Consider the following 17588-nt stretch of genomic DNA (forward strand, 5'->3'; position numbering starts at 1 on the left):
AAAGGGCAGAAAATTAACACTTTTTTTGTGTGTGTATGATTTATTTTATTTTCATTTAATTTTTTATTTATTTACAAAAAGGTGTTTTTTTTTATTTTACATACTAAGTTCTCCTCCCCTCCCCTCCTCCTGCTCTCCTCCAAACAACCCCCTGCCACCTAACCCTCTATCCACTCCTCAGTAAGGGTAAGACCTCCCATGGGGAGTCAACAAAGTCTGGCATATCAAGTTGAAGTAGGAACAAGCCCCTTCTCTCTCTGTATCAAGGATGAACAATGTATTCCTCCATAGGGAATGGGCTCCAAAATGTTAGTATATTACTAGGGATAAATCCAGGTCCCATTACCAGTGGTCCTACAGACTTCCCAAGCCACAGAACTGTCACCTACATTCAGAGGACCTAGTCAGGTCCTATGCAGGTTCCTCAGCTATCAGTCCAGAGTCAGTGAGTTCCCACTTGCTCAGGTCAGCTGTCTCTGTGGATTTCCCCATCATTATCTTGACCAAATTGCTCATATGATCCCTCTTCCTTCTATTTGACTGAACTTCAGGAGCTCAGTTCAGTCCTGGGCTGTGGATCTCTGCATCTGCTTCCATCAGTTTCTGGATGTAAGCTCTATGATGACAATTGGGTGGTCATCAATCTGACTACATGGAAAGGCCAGGTCAGGCACCCTCTCCACTATTGCTAGGAGTCTTAGCTGGCATCATCCTAACCCCATAAAGTCTCCCTCTACCAAGATTTCTCTTCATTGTTTTCTCTCTCTCTTTCCATCTCTCTCTATCCCTGTCTGTCTTTGTCTCTCTCTGTCTCTCTGTGTATCTGTCTGTCTGTCTCTCTTTCTCTCTCTCTGTCCCTCAACTTAATAATCCAGTTCTCTTATGCTCTCCTATCTCCTCCCCTTTACCCATCCTCTCTTCATACCTCCATGCTCCCAATTTACTCAGGAGATCTTATCTATTTGCCCTTCCCAAGTGCATCCATGCATGTATCTCTCTTAGAGAATTAAAAACAGAAGAAACTCAAATGGCCAAAAGGCACTTAAGGAGTTGTTCAACATCCTTAGCAATCAGGCAAATGAGTCTGAGATACCGTCTTACACTTCTCAGAATGGCTAAGATCAAAAACACTGATGACAGCTTATGCTGGAGAAGATATGGAGTAAGGAGAACACTCCTCCAATGCTGGTGGGAGAACAAACTTGTACAGCCACTTTAGAAATCAGTAAAGCAGTGTCTAGGGAAATTGGGAATCAATCTACCTCTAGTTCCAGCTATACCACTATTAGGCATGCACCCTCAAAGTATGCACATTCATACTACAAGGACATTTGCTCAACTCTGCTCACAGCAGTATTATTCATAATAACCAGAACCTGGAAAAACTTAGATGTCCCTTATGTGAATAATGAATAAAGAAAATGTGCATTTACACAATAGAGTATTACTCAGCAGTAAAATACAATTACATCTTGAAATATGCAGGCAAATGAATAGAACTAGAAAGAACCATCTTGAGTGTGGTAACCCAGACCCAGAAAGGCAAACATGATATGTACTCATTCATAAGTGGATGTTAGATGTAGACAAAAGTATAACCAGACTATAGTCCATAGCCCCTGAGAAGCTAGGTAACAAGAAAGTTAAGATATTTTAATTTTAATGTTTTTAATGTGTGTGTGTGTGTGTGTGTGTGTGTGTACACTTTGGAAGCTGAAAGACGATGTTGGATCCTCTAAAGCTGGATTTACAGGCAACTGTGAGTTACCCATTGCCAGTTTTGGGTACTGTACTCTGATTCTCTACAAGAGCAATAACTGTTCTTTGTTGCCAAAACCATTTCTCCAGCCACTCTGCTGGTATTTTGATCTTGTAATTTCAGCCTCACGAACCATGAGAAATTAAATTTCAATTGTTTGTAAGTTCATAGTTAAGAGATTTTTAAATTTTTGTTTTAGAAGCCTGATGAATAATTCACAAATTTAAAATTGTACTCTGCTCAAAGTTGCATAATAAAATCTCACACTATCTTTCTCTATCATACCAGAATATCAGTCAACCTTTTCTCTAGTATATCCATGATGTATATTACTTCCAAGTTAGTCATTAGTAGCCTTCTTGGTTATCAGATTGATAAGTATGGTACCAAAGTACTTATGTTAAGTAATTCTCATTTGAATTACTGGTGTATCTCAAGCAAAAGAAAAAAGCAGGGCATAAAATACAAAAGGGTAGATTAAACCTGGAACTATGGGAGAACACTAAAGATCAAATGTCCATATGGGGTTCAGTACTGTCAACAGTTTGTGGACAATCTCTGGGCATTTTGGAATATATCTCCTAAAAGTGAGGGAAATGTACTGCTTTAGTAAGTGATTAGGCACAAGACTAAGTTCAGGACTATGAGATTTTCTTTACTAAGTTCAGGACTATGAGATTTTCTTTTTTATGGATATGGGGGCAGGAGACACTGAGAAGGGTCACTTTGTAGCCCTGAATGTCCTAGCATTTTGTGTATAGACCAGTCTGGCCACAAACTTATAGTTATGTACCTGGCACTCTGCCTTTGGAGTCCTAGAATTGATGCTATGTACCACCATGTCCAGAAAGATATTCTTGTAACCTATTTAGTTTCTTGAGGGAATATCACACTTTTAGAAGGATAGATAGTAAATGTTCTGAGTTTTTCGACTTATATAGGCTCTATAACAATTATTCAACTCTGACAATGGCATGTAAGAGTCAAATACAATATACAAAAAAATTGTCTAATGTTGTATTCAATAAAACTTGAACATTAGGTACCAAAATGGATTTGCCCTCAGTTTTATAGATATCAATCCTTTACCACCAAAGTATAGTCTACTTTATGAACAAATTTAGATATTAAACTTAAAGAATGAGGTCCATAGTCTTTGTTCACTATTATAGATTCTATACTCTTTAGTTTTTCATAAGAATCAGATAGACTTGAGATAAAATATGGTGTATAGGAGATAACATCAGAAAACACTTTTAGGGACTAGGGATGTGGTTCATCTGGTAGAGTGGTTTCATAGCATACAGAGATCCATAGTCCTGAGTTTTAATATCAGCAACAAATAAATCACAGCCTGGTGCATGCCTTAATATGTAGTCATCCTTGGCTACATATCAAGCTTGAAGCCAGAATTAGGTACATGAGTCTGTAAAATAAATAAATAAATACATGGAGGAAGTGCTGGTGATTTAGAAATGACACTGATAAATATAACTATTTGGAGAGAAAAATGGATATGTCAAGTAAAATTTATGAGATTTAAAGTCTATTTACCAGATCAAGATCGTTACATTACTGCCCCCTTTAGATTTCATCTAAAGATACGGAATTTTTCAATCAGAACACCTGGGTTTCTGCCTAATTTGTCAGCTGAGGAACCTTCACATAAATCAATAAAAAGTCATAAAAAGTAGTTCTTTACACTGTCTATATGTTAAATGAGAATGTATCTTTAAAATGTGTCTTTTTGGTTAAAATTAATATGCTTTGTTTGCTTTAAAATATTTATTTATGCTGTTTTCTTAAATGCAGTGATAAAGTTTCTGGTCTCTGTATTAACTTACTTCAAACCAAATTTGATAGCCTGGTCACTGTGTCATTCTTGAAGCATTTACTTCACTGGATCCTAGGGCTTCACACTTTTCTGGTTTTCCTTTTATCTCAGTAACCTTTTCTTCTGGTCTTCTTGCCCAGTATCTTCTTTTCTTATTCATCATCTTTTGTTCTCTTTTGCTTTATTTGATACTGACTTACCCTATCCATCTTAGAATGACCTTGGATTCACAAGGTAGCTCAGGCTAGCCTCAAAATTGCCTTCAGAGTACTTATATTACAGGTTTAAGCTACTATCCATACCCAGATTCACCAGCCACTGAAGGAATCATCATCCAAGACTCTGCTTCAACCTTCTGTCTTCACTTCTTGCCATAAGTGATCTCATATCATAGATGTTAAAAATATCTATATGCTCATGTTTGTCATATAACTAATAACTCCAAATGAGACCATTTTTCATGAACTCTGAACTTCTTTTGAGCCATATCCACATCCATTCTCAACTTCTTCACTTAGATACCCAACAGGCATTTCAAAAGAACACATCCAGAACAAACCCCATGAATCCTCCCTTTCCCATAACCAGCTTGCTCCTCCCATAATGACTCCAATTTTCATGGGATGCAATTCCATTTCTCCAATTGACATGTCAAAAACCTAGGAGGTATCTGTGAATCTCTTCTTTCAATCATATGCCGTATCTAATAAGTAAAGGAAGTAAGTTGGATTTTTCATTCATAACAAGTACCTTAGACTATGAACCATCTCTTTAGGCCCCATCAATTACATTCCTAACAAACCATTCAACTTATTTATTTATTAGATATATTATTTATTCTCTACATTCCCCTAATAAATAGGGCATTTTTCTCTATTTTTAGTCACAAAAATTTCCCCAAGTTTTATTTATTAATGTTTTCCAAGTGTCTGGGAGGTCCTACCACATAAATATTTATTGAGTGACTGAGTAAATATGTAACATAAAATCTATATGCATAATTTTTTTCTCATATATTATTTATAAGTATACTTTCAACAATAGTAATACTAATATCTGTTATAGAAGGTAAAGTTGATCACATTGAACTATTTAGCTATTTAGATATAATTCAAATAATATAAAAAGTCAATGGTTGTTAGTAGTTTTCAATTATAGTAACGTGCACAACAAGATTTAGATATTCAGCATTGGCCTTAAAGTGTATAGGATTTTTTAGATAAGAGCAAAGGATCGCCAGCCCACAATTCACACCACCAGAGAAGCTAGGATACAAGGTGGACCTTAAGAGAGTCATACAAGATCCCCTACAGAAGGAGAAAGAGACAAGATCTCCTGAGCATATTGGGAGTTGGGGGTGGGAAAGTGAGTGGAGAGAGAGTTAGGAGAAAGAGAAAAGAAAAGGAGGGGAGAGGAGAACATGAAGGACTAGGAAGACTGAGTCTGGGATGAATACAGGAGAGCAAGAAAAGTGATCCCATAATAGAGAGAGCCATTATAGGCTTTAAGAGAAATCTGGCACTAGGGAAATGTTCAGAGATCTACAAGGATGACCCCAACTAATAATCTAAGTAATAGTGGAGAGGATACCTTAAATGCCCTTCCCTGATAATGAGATTGATAACTAACTTATATGCCATCCTAGAGCCCTCATCTAGTAGCTGATGGAAACAGAAGCAGATACCTACAGCTAAACACTGAACCAAACTCCTGGAATCCAGTTGCAGAGAGGGAGGAGTAATGAGCAAAAGGATCAAGATCTGGCTGGAGAAACCCACAGAATCAGCTGACCTGAACAAGGGGGAGCTCATGTACCCCATACTGAGAGCTGTGAAACCAGCATTGGACTTTCCCAGACCCCCTGAACGTGGGTCTCAGTTAGAAGGCCCGGGAAGTCTACAGGGCCTCTGACAGTGGAACCAGGATGTACCCCTAGTGCATGAAAGGACTTGGGGAGCTTATTCCCCATGGAGGGATATTCCCTTAACCTGGAGACAGGAGGGAGGGCCTAGACCCTACTCCAAATGACTTGACAGATTTTGATGATCCCTCCTGGAAGGCCTCACCCTCACTGTGGAGTGGGTGAGGAATGGGATGGGAGGGGGTTGGGGGCATGGGAGGATGGGAGGGAGAGGGAACTTGGATTGATATGAGAGAGAGAGAGAGAGAGAGAGAGAGAGAGAGAGAGAGAGAGAGAGAGATTCTTAGGGCTTTCTACTTTGATGAAGATATTCACCTACTCAATGATAGATTTGATATTTGAAACTGCTGATGTAGCATACAATGACAAGAAACTTTCTCAAAACTGTTGATATGAAAACACATGGGTGTTGTGTCAACATTTGAACATTGTTTCACATATTGTGTGTGATTATATAGCCTTGACTTTTATGGATTCATGTTCCACTTACAGATGAAAAAAAAAAGAAGAATAAAGAGATTAAAGATTAGATATATAGGCAGATAAATATCAACTCCTCAACTCATGTATTTTTTTACGAAGTTTGTAACTCTCTTCATACTAGCTTTGGTCAGGCATTTACTTGTTAAAGATTAATTACTTTTTTGTGGAAAAAGGATCACAAGATGGAGAACTGACATAATGACTGAAAGTTCTAAGTTAGTTTACTTCCTGTAGGCTCTAGTTCCCCTGACAAAGTGTAGAGACTCCAAAGACTTAAACACATCTTACCAGAATATAGATGGTACATTTGTTTGTCCTTGCAGCACTCCAGATATTTCTAAAGTGATCTGTTTTTGTCTGTTTACGAGCTATATTAACTAGTATTTACTGAATACATTTAATACTGGAGATAGTTAATATTGTCAATTTGATGAGATAAAGATTCATCTGGTATACAAGCCTGAGGAGATGCCAATAAGGGATTTTATACATTAGTTAAACTTTAGACATGTCTGAGGGATTACCTAGATTAGGCTAGCCTCTAGACATATCTGAGAGGGATTATGTAGATTAGGGCAGCCTCTAACCATACCTGAGAGAGACTTATTATGTAGACTGAGTCAGTTGAGGAAGGGAGACTTGCCTAGTGTGGGCTACAACATTTTATGACTTCTAGCTTGGACTGAATACAAATGACAAATTGAGCTGAACACTAGCACTCACTGCTCTCTGCTTCCTGACTGCAGGTATATTGTTACTGGCTACCTTAAATTCCTGTAACTAATAGGATGATGGACTGTACACCCAAACTGTGAGCTAAAGTATACCATTACTTCCTTATTTTACTCATGTCAAGACAATTTATCACAGCAACAGGAAATAAAGCTAATTCAATAACTAGCTTAATTTTTGGTAGAGTTGACAAACATAGAGCTAGTTTTGTGATGAGAAATGAAGATGGAATGGTGGTGCTGATAGAGCTGGAGGTGATATGTTTGGAGAGAGGAGTTAAGGTCTAGAAACCACAAAGACTAGAAGTAGAGATTACATTAATTGTAATGTACAAAAGATGCTATGTACAAAAGAAAGATGATGTTTAATTGCAGATCAGAAATGAGGTAAAAGTTACATGGATCAATGCAATTGAATATCAGACAATGCTGAATTTCTTCAAAGTCAAAATTAACACCCTTGTGAGCTACTGAAAACCTACAACCAGAAAGACGTGGAGTGATGTCATTCATAGGACATAAATGCCTACCCTAGGTAAGAGTTGTCCCAGAAGAACACTTCTCCACCTCTTAGACCCTAATGTTGGCGATGATGTCGCCTTTGAAAATGAAGAGACTAGACTGTCAGCCACAGCGGTACACAACAACTGTTGGCTCCTACAACATATTTTCTGTCTCTGGTTGGTCTTACCCACCCTTCAACAGGTTACACCATTTAAGAAACTTAAATGTTTGGGTCTCAGATTCCTCAGAAGCTGAACCTCAGCCTACAGGTAAGACTCTGCTCCAAACCAATCATAACAAGAAAGAACAGAGGAAGGTAGAAAGGTAGAAACATGGTGTGCGTCATAAGCACAAAAAGATTTTGGCTCCAAAAATGGGGAAAAACTATGTGAAAATGACGTAGGAACAACTTCTCTCATAGGAAGAACGTAACCAAGACTAGTTAGAAAGAAAATTCTCTGTGCACGTAAAAGATGTGTGAAGACCCAGGCTGTAGCATTAGACCCAAGTAGAAGACAGAAAAGGTATATGGCATTGACTATCCTCTTGAACTTGAACTCTTTCGGGTGAATGATGCTACTCTAGTTTAGGCAATTATTTGCTTGCTTCCTGGAAACTACGTGGAGAAATGTGGTCTTGTTTCAGGGTGTTTTCATGTATTTAAGGGGAAAACTGAATCTATTTTCTTTAGATGGGCACCCTTATACTGCATAAAGGTACAAAACTGCTCTCAGCAGGAATAAAATCTCCTCAGCAAGAACAAAATAGAAATACACATGGAAGTTAATTTGGCTTTATCTGCTGAAATACCAGATTTCTGGAAAAGGAAACGGGGGTGGTTTTCCTACATTAAAAGCATAAAGTGTTTCCTTGTGTGTGTGTGTGTGTGTGTGTGTGTGTGTGTGTGTGTGTGTGTGTGTGTTGTCAGTTCAAATTCTGAGGAGTAGAATGACATTATCCAAGATGTGAATGGATGGTCCCTTTTGTTGGGAGGAGGGCACCAGCTAGAAATGTCAGTAAGAGAAGATGGACACCCATTTCTTCTATAGACACATGTGATTCAAGAAGTTCTCACTTGTTTCTTCCTCAAAAGCAGAAAAACATGCAGAATCTCAGAAAGGGAGTACTTGAAAATTTGGGGCACTTATGAAGACCACTTGTCTTAGGATCACGGCTGCTTTTAAAGGCAAATTTTCTCAAATGATGCTACTACATAAAATAAGCATTCTGACAGCATTTGAAGGAGAACTTACATGTGTAGAGGGCATGATCCCAAACATGGGGAACATTAAGCCAGGCAGTAGAGCTGTGATTGACAGGGGTAAGGCCTCTGTGATCCAAAAGATGGCAACAACGAAGAGGACGTAGGCACATTCTGCTTCCTGCAAAGAGTCAAGAAGGCAAGGCATGAGGAGAAAAAATGAGACTCAGAAATCGTCCTTCAAATCATGACCACATTTGCTGGGTGGAGCTGAGTAGGAAGGAGCTGTGAAAATTTCTGCATTGTCAAGCTGCTGCCAGACAGTTGTTTTTAAGGGTTTTGGAGCAGAAGTTAATAAACATGCAAACTGGAAACCTGGGGGAAGAAAACATTTTCTTTCACATTTCCTTCCTAACAGAATATCTTAGAGTCAATTTTCTGTGCTCAAATTAGTGTACAGAGATGTCTGTCTTCACTCACATTTGGCATCTCAGATGTTCTCTGAGTATTGTCGCAATGAAGAACTAGGCAGGCTGTAGACATTTCCTCATGATGTACCTTTCGTTTCACTGTTTCATTTTTCTCTTTTAACTGTGTGTGTTTGGGTGGGAACCGCATCCATATTTCTAACCAAAAGTGAAAAACATCAACCTAGATGAAAAGATCCCGGAGTGTATCTCAGAGCAAGAACAGCGATGAGATTGGTGGCTGGGATGAGCCCAAATCTAGATTCTGAGCACATGAATCTGGGGGTGCTAAGGTTCATGTGCTTAGAAAAAAAACTTACTTTTTGAGGAAAGCAGCTGAGTTACTATGGACAGCAGAGGGAAGCGCAAAGGAAACCTTAACTGTAATTAAATGTGTTGCTTTACTTAGTCAAAAATTGTGCGTTTCTGTTTTAGGGCACTAAAAAGAAGTTAAATTGGTAAGCATCTGTGACTTGTATAATTTGTTATGAAATCCCCTGAGAAGTGCTAAACAGTCAATCAATGTAGTCATCCACTGTGTTGTTGCTTCTTATTCTTGTGTTGTTTGCTGTCTGAAAACTCTGGGTTCCATTTGGAAATTTACCAAGAGAGACTGTGGCTAGGGTTTTGATAAGGTCTTTTCTTAAGGCCTGTACAATATCCAGATTTCCTCTCTGTGATTTGCTGGCATCAGGCTGCATCCTCTGGGCTGGGCATTTACTCCCCAGCATGATTGCTCTTTCAGTGAATCGAAGGGATCCTTAATAAGCCCAGGTGTTATATTTTTTGTGCTATATTTTTAAAGGAAAAAGAATAAAGGTGTTTTGATGTTGACAGTTCTTACAGAGTCTGCCTGTATAGTCTTGACAAACAATAAAACAGCAAAATAAAGCAGTGCCTTGACTGAATCCTTCTAAACAGCTCTAGAGAGAATCTGTTGGCACTAATTTAGTTTAAAATGCCAGTGTAGAGGGAAGGCTATGTATTTTGTTTTAATGATAACACATAGATGGCCCCAAAACTTTTCCTTATAACTTTATGTGTTCTGCCGAACTTGCAAGAGGCTAGGTTTCAAAGACAACATGGGCCCCTTGACTATCATATGCTCTCTAATTCTGACCAACCAGGTCCTGGTGCTATTAACTGTCCTAAAACTAAGCCTCAAATCTGCTCCTCTGCCCCTACCCAAGTCCATTAGAGGAAAGCTTGTTTCAAGACTGGGGCATCTTCTAAGAACACAGTTTGATTTCATCATTCTCTTTCATAAAGCTAGGTTAAAGGCCAGTCCACACCAAGACCACTCTAAAACATCCACATGTAATAGTCTGCCTCAGAAACATAAAAGGAAAAGCCAAATGGAGCTGGCAGGTTCTGGTCACCACCTCTAACCTCTGTCATGGGCTTGAAATTTATTTCAATAGCCCTAATCTACTCAGGTGGGGCAACTTTGGTGGCAGAACAATAAGCAAATTTTAAATACTGAGTGATTACCTTTCCTGGGAAATTTTCGTATTTTAACTAATGCAGCTGTGACTTCATCTACTCAGCGCCTTTTGCGTTTTTTGTTTTGTTTTTATAATTTGGGATTTTCAACTTTGTATTCAATCACCTTTGCTCTACAGTCAAACTTATCCCAATGCTTCTTGACATCAATTGTCTGTTTACAAAGATGCTTCTTGAGCCAGATATGGTGGTCCACACCTGATGGGAGATGTCATTCTGTAAATATGTTTCTCATACTGGTTAATGAATAAAGCACTGTTGGCCAATAGGAAAGCAAGATAGGTGGGACTAGGAGACAAGGAGGATTCGAAGGAAGTAATAAGGAGGAGTCAGCATGGGGAGTCTGGAGAGAGCAGGATGCCAGTCGGCTCTCCGGTAAGATGAGACCATATGGAAATACTTAGATTAATAGAAATGGGTTAATACTTAAGACAGAGCTAGCAGATAAGAAACTAGCACCTGGCCAACAGCATTAATATCAAATACAGAGTATCGGTGTGTTAATTGGGGCTGACACTGTGGTGGGTCCAGCGGCAGGAAAAACCTTACTCATAACACACAGTTTTATTCCCAGCATTTGGGAGACTGAGGCAGGAGGAGTAATGCCATGAGATTGAAACTAGTCTGTTCTGCATATCAAGACTGTCTCAAAACAAACAAGTCTCCCTTTTAGACTATTTTGATGGTTGGTTCTGATGGCTAAGCTCCAATTCACAACATTTAGCCAAGTTGTCTCTCAGGAAGCCTCAGGACCTCCCAGAGGGCTCCTTTTTACCCACTTCTGCTCGATTTCTGGACTCTTTATTTTATTATTTAAAGTAGTTGAAATTCTAAGAAACAAATTCAATTTGTTTGACCGACAATGCTTGTGTATCTCTCTCTATATATATATGTAAGATGTATAAATCAGTGGATTTTATATTAAAATGCAGTGAAATTATATTTTTAACAAGTGAAAGATTGGGTAATGTTAGTGTCATATTGTGACATGCAACAATTCTCCAGGTTCAGAGAAAACCTTAGAGAGTGATAGCTGTGTTGTCATTCTGAATAAAACCTAAATAACAATATATATATATATATATATATATATATATATATATATATATTGTTTAAGGTAAAGATTGAAAAGCTATTGGGTATATGATAACTTAGTCTTTTCTTCTGATATTTACCTCATGGTCCAGTATCTTACTGGCAGGGAATACCTTTCTACCAGGTGAGATCTCTGAATTTGTATGCTATTTGTAAAGTCTGACAATGATGCAATGTGCAGTCCAAAATTATATCTCATTCATGGAGTTTTCCCCAATGACATTTGAACATCAATTTTTTCCATGTGAACGATTCATGGGATTTTAATTGTACCATATTTCTGTTGTGTCTGTTAGCTAACTTGCCATAATTCATAGTAATTTTCCATGCCTGGTTGAAACTGAAGGCCTACAAAATGAGGAAATAGAATCACCCTTGTTCAGGTAGAGTGGGACAATTATTTTCTCCACCTCACTCCACCCTCCAAAGTCTAGTGTAAGTATGCAATACTTGTGATGCTGCTATAATAAACTTCAACGATGGCAAGGGTACATTTTAATCCATAGTTTTGTTCCAGAGTTAGAAAAGCCCTTTAGTATTATAAATTCTTGAATGGAAAGACAGAAACTAGAATAGTGGCTGTTTCTATCTTGTTTATATATTATGACAGAAAATATAGGAAGAAGAGAGCTACTTGGAATTATGACTATCACAGACAGTGCAAAATGCATTTAAAATCCTTGATGCCTAATTCTAAATGCCGTATGTGAAGTGAGCAAAATGAAGATTGGGAAAGAATGAAAAATGAAAGGGAAGGAAGAAAAGGGAAGACAAAAAACAAAACAACAACAACAAAATAACCAAACCAAAACAAAAACAAAAAATGAACAAACAAAAACAATACAAAACAAACAAACAAAAAAAAACCACTCATGAACTTCCTCAGGACTAAAAATGACACCTATCATTTTTTTTTCAGGAAACAAGACTCTCATTCAAGCAGAGGAGACTGTTTACTATTTGGTCATTGGACATTCCATTAGATCACATCCAAGTGATACCCTGTCCTGTCCTGTAACCTACTACGCTTCCCTCTGTACTTCCCCTGCCCACTTTTGGCCACCTCTGCCTTTTTCTACTGCAGGAAGGTTCTCTCCCCCTAAGGGTGATGGAAATGTTATGGGAAGACACTGTTCCTTTACAGTAAAAACATCAAGGTGCTAAAGCTTTGGAGCAAACTTTTTTTTAAAGAGACTTCAAAGTTCTAAAATATTTAGAACAGTTAGAAAATTACATAACAGATAGAGTTGTTTATCATATTGAATAAGTATGGACATTCAGTCTCATTTACTTTATTTTTTAAGATATAAAATGTTTTTGTGAGATGCTAGTCATAGCCATTCTTTTGTATTCTTTCCCTGTACTCATCCCCCAGATTTGCCCCTGTCTAGTATGTGGTTTGTCACTTTCCATGTGTTTTTGTGATTTTTGCTAAATAGAAAACATTAATATTTCCACCTCCTCCTCAAAATGGGGTTAGGTAGAAACCTGGTAAAAAAAAAATTTTTTTTCTACAAATGTACAAGGATGATCCAAGCTAAGACTCCCAGCAATAGTGGATAGGTAGCCTGAACTGGCCACCTCCTGTAATCAGATTGGTGACTACTCCAATGGGCATCAGAGAGTGTTCATCTAGTAACTGATGGAAACAGATTTAGATGCCCCAGCCAAGTAATGGACTGAGCTTGGGGAATCCTGTTGAAGAGAGAGAAGGATTGTATGAGCCAGGGGGTCAAGGTATTTACACATGAACCCACTGAAACAACTAACCTGGGCTCATAGGAGCTCACAGAGTCTGAAGTAGGCTAGGAAGCCTGCATGGGGTTGACATAGGTTCTCTACATATATGTGACAGTTATGTAGCTTGACCTAATTGTGGTACACCCTAGTAACTGATGGAAACAGATTTAGATGCCCCAGCCAAGTAATTGACTGAGCTTGGGGAATCCTGTTGAAGAGAGAGAAGGATTGTATGAGCCAGGAGGTCAAGGTATTTACACATGAACCCACTGAAACAACTAACCTGGGCTCATAGGAGCTCACAGAGTCTGAAGTAGGCTAGGAAGCCTGCATGGGGTTGACATAGGTTCTCTACATATATGTGACAGTTATGTAGCTTGACCTAATTGTGGTACACCTAGTAGTGGGATCAGGACTGTTCCTCATGTTTGGCTGGCTTTTGGGAACCCTTATAATGGGTTTGCTTTGCCTGAACTTAATACAGGGGGGAGGGAAGCCTAGTCCTTTTTTCAACTTGATGCTTTATACTTTTAGTTTAAAAAAAATGACATTTCTCCTAATGTATCTTTCTGAATTCCTGACTGTTTTTCTTGCACTTTGGGTGTTGTCACCTCTAGATTGATTTCTGCAGTATTCTTTATTGTAGTGCATTCATTGTCTTTGATATTTTCATATATATCCTGGTAGTTATTGTTTTATATACTTTTTATTTACATACTTTTCGTCTTTTTAATTAAAGTATAATTACATGGTTTTCTCCTTCCCATTCCTCCCTTCAATCCTTTTCACATACCTCCACAAGACTTGGTTATTGCTCAACCTCATGCCCTCTATTTCTTTAATTTTCATTGCATATATATGCATACATATTCAGAACTATATCAATACAACCTATAATTCATCTACAGCACAATTCCTATACCTAAGGCTCATGGATCATAACAAAAGGTGTGGAAAGATTGTAAGAGCCAGAGAAACAAGAAGTTTGCTGTGAGATTTTTGTCTCATAGAAATGTCAAAGAAACTGCATACATGAAGTCTCATCAACATAGCAAGATCTAAACAAACATGATGACAACAATAGACATGCTTACATGAGAAGGAGGAAAGATCATGGTGTTTCAAGCATAGACAAAGATTTGCAGGTAACTACAGAATGATGAAAACAGGAGAAATATTCTTCCCTGGGCAAGAACCTCCAAATTGGCTTCCAGTATCAAGTGGTCAGCCCTGAAGTCATGAACACAAAAGGAACTTTACAATTATTTTATTTTCATGCTTTCTCTTTCTCTATTTATGTTCCCACTCTAGGAGTTTCACGTTTGACCTCCATTAGTCCTTAAATAAAATCCTGTCATCTAAGGATCCTAATCTTGCTTGGTATGACCTAAATGGGACATCTGACTAAATAAGGGAGCTTATGTGTGTGTCTTCCTGGCCTGGGGAACTGGCAGTGCCTCCTTCCTCTGGACCAGAAGCAACAGTAGTGTTAGTCTCTTGCTTTTCATGGGTTTAAGACCATCTCTTCAGTCCTTAGTTTCTGGTGTTAATCTGGATCTAACTCCAGTATTATTTTGGGGAACTGTTGATCACTGTTTTTTTGTGATCATTCTACCATCATGTTTAGTGATTTACTTTGATGCTTACATGATACACTTATTGTCCATCTGAGCACAAGGTACATTAGGATAGAAATCTGTCACTTTACCTTGTCCCTCTTATTTTCTTCTCTTCTACTTGCTTGGCCCCGGGAAATGTGACCCTCTTCTAACTGAGATTATGTCTTTTCATTTCTGCCCAGAGAATCTTCATCATTTCAACCAAAAGAATTATAGCAAAAATATATATGTGCAGAAGTGATATCCTCACAGTGACCTTCTCCCAAATCCCCAGTCCTGATTTAAGAACATCTTAGTCCTGTCTCATCCATCTCAGCTCAGAGCAGCCAAAGTAAATGCAAGTATGACTAGGCAATTTGCATTTTCACTTTCACAAAGTTCTGTCATATTATCTTGGGATATGTGGCTAATAGGTTAAAAAAATCACCTTGGTTCTCTTTTCATTGATGGCTCCAGATGGAATTGAAATATAAATTCTGTTTTAAAATGTCTTTTATTCATTCCTCCTCACTTTTAAATGACACACTGATGCTGGGGAGTACTTTGGCTGATGACATAGTTCTAAGTGTGAGTAAGAGAGTTCCTCTCCTCCCACCAGAGCTTGAGGGTAGCAGACCGATCCCAGGTCTCACTTGTGACAACTGATTTCCTGAAGAGAACAAAGCAATTAAGAAAGGAGCAGGAAATCCTGCACTCTAAGTGTGTGTGCTATAAGGAAGGTGCTATTACTAGAAAAACCTGAAGAGGCTTTGTGTGGTTTGTGACACACCTCCCCACTGCAGTGGTTACTGCTCAGAGATCAATCCATATTAATCATATTTAATTTACTTTAAAAGATCCCTATCTTTGAAGATGGGAATTATGCAGTTCATCGGTACAGTCAAAGAAAAATAGCATCTCTCATTAGATTTTAGATTTTAAAATGGATAGCAGAAACAGGCAATTGTCGTCTCCAATATGCCATGTGAGAAATATTTTTTAACCGCCCTTTTTACTCACCCTCAATACCTAGCTAGCATCCTAAATGTATGACTTTCATCTCACCGCCACAACACACACCCACCACTGAATTGGAAATAAGCATAGTTCTATATTTTATGCAATGGGTTTCAATCCATAAATTGCCATCAAAATCACCATAAGAGTCCATTGTGGGTCAAGATCTGGTGCACACAACAGTTTCCGACCCAGAAAAGCTGCATCTCAATGAGCTTTGCATGGTTTTAAGTGTGGAAACAATGGCTTAATTCAAAACGAGCATACTCTGTCAAGATCTGATAGTAACACTATTCAACAGTGATGGCATTTCCTAACAAAGTGTGTTTTAACAGAAGAAAGTGTCGTAGTGTTTCTAATACCTTGTATGTTCGTTTAAAAATTAAAAGCACAAACAAAAACACTGTCCTCCGGATGTCAGAGTCAGTCTATGTTTTTCCAATCCTTTTGTTACATTTTTGACTTCCTGTGACTCTGAGTTTACTTAATTGCAGAATAGAGAAATTGACTATTTCTAATAATTACTATGAGTCTATTTCAAATAATTCTTAATAGTTATTGTGAGCTGTCACCTTTGTCACGTTTACCAGACAATGCACAAAATCCTACCACAGAAGGGAAATGAGCTTCATGGGTCAGGCATCTTCCTGCCACACCCATGTTCTTGCTCTAGTCTTCTCTCTGTGTGAGAAGCCGTCTCCTCCCATCTCCCTCTTTCACCTTATAACTCACAGAAAAATTATGACTCCCATTTTCCTTATTATTAGATACAAGTTAAATCCCAAACTGTTCTGCCACATGAGAAAATCTATCAGCTCACTCAACACTGGTATCTACTATCCATGTGACAAGCCCTGTATTTGTGGCTAAAGGACACAGGGAAACAATTTTCATGGTTCTCTGAGAGCATTTACAATCTCTGATTGTAATAACTGACACATGGGATGCAGGCTACAACAGAGCCACTAAAGCTATGCAAAAACAAACAAACAAACAAACAAGAGTAGCCATAATGAGTCTTATTTTGTACCTGTCTGATTCTGTCTTCTCAAGGAGGGAAAGACAAAGTGGATGGGCATTCCAGAAAGAAATTTCAAAGGGAGATTCGGGGATATTCACTGGTACACTAGGGACTGCAAACAATGAAAGACAGATATGGGAGATTATTAGGACAAATGCCAAAGTTGAAATTTTCCACCAATGTCAAAGATGCTTGACTGGTGATCATCACTGGATCCAGCTGGTATTCTGAAATCAGTACTCTGGTGAGATTTTTGGAAGAAGGGGTATGAGTGAAAAGATGTTATATGGAAAATTGCAATGAAGGTTGTCATCTCAAGGGGAGTGCAGTGAGAATGGACATTAGGAAGAAGATGGGTGGGGAGAGTTAAATCTAGATGGAAAGGCAGCATACTCAGTGATGGAAAGGTAATGGAGCAGGGAGAGCACACATGGGTGGGTGTGGGGCTCAGACTTATATCACAACTCCCCCACTCTCTCCTCCCTTTCAGTCTACCTTGCTGTAAAATATTTTTCAAAGGGAACCAGAAGTTCCCATGAGAAGACTGAAATGTTACCAGCATTTTACAATCCATCAACTAGTAAGTGTTTCTCAGTACTTACATGATTGTTTCCCTGTCTCTTTATTGTGAAAAAGGTTCCTAGCCAGTGCATCAGCTAGACAGAGTGAGGCATACTTGGAGAAATGCACGCAATAGGATAATATACGATTGCT

At 38.4% G+C, this 17588-nt stretch overlaps 1 protein-coding gene across 1 annotated transcript in view; it reads right to left on the reverse strand.

Moving 5' to 3' along the window:
• Window positions 1-17588, reverse strand: part of Slc13a1 (solute carrier family 13 member 1) — a 77733-nt gene that overhangs the window by 55980 nt on the left and 4165 nt on the right. Inside the window, exon 2 of the mRNA XM_051175761.1 lies at window positions 8486-8614. Within this exon, the coding sequence (XP_051031718.1) occupies window positions 8486-8614 (129 nt within the window). The remainder of the gene's footprint in view (window positions 1-8485; window positions 8615-17588) is intronic.

Source organism: Phodopus roborovskii, unplaced genomic scaffold (genome assembly GCF_943737965.1).
Source record: "Phodopus roborovskii unplaced genomic scaffold, PHOROB, whole genome shotgun sequence".
NCBI lineage: Eukaryota > Metazoa > Chordata > Mammalia > Rodentia > Cricetidae > Phodopus > Phodopus roborovskii.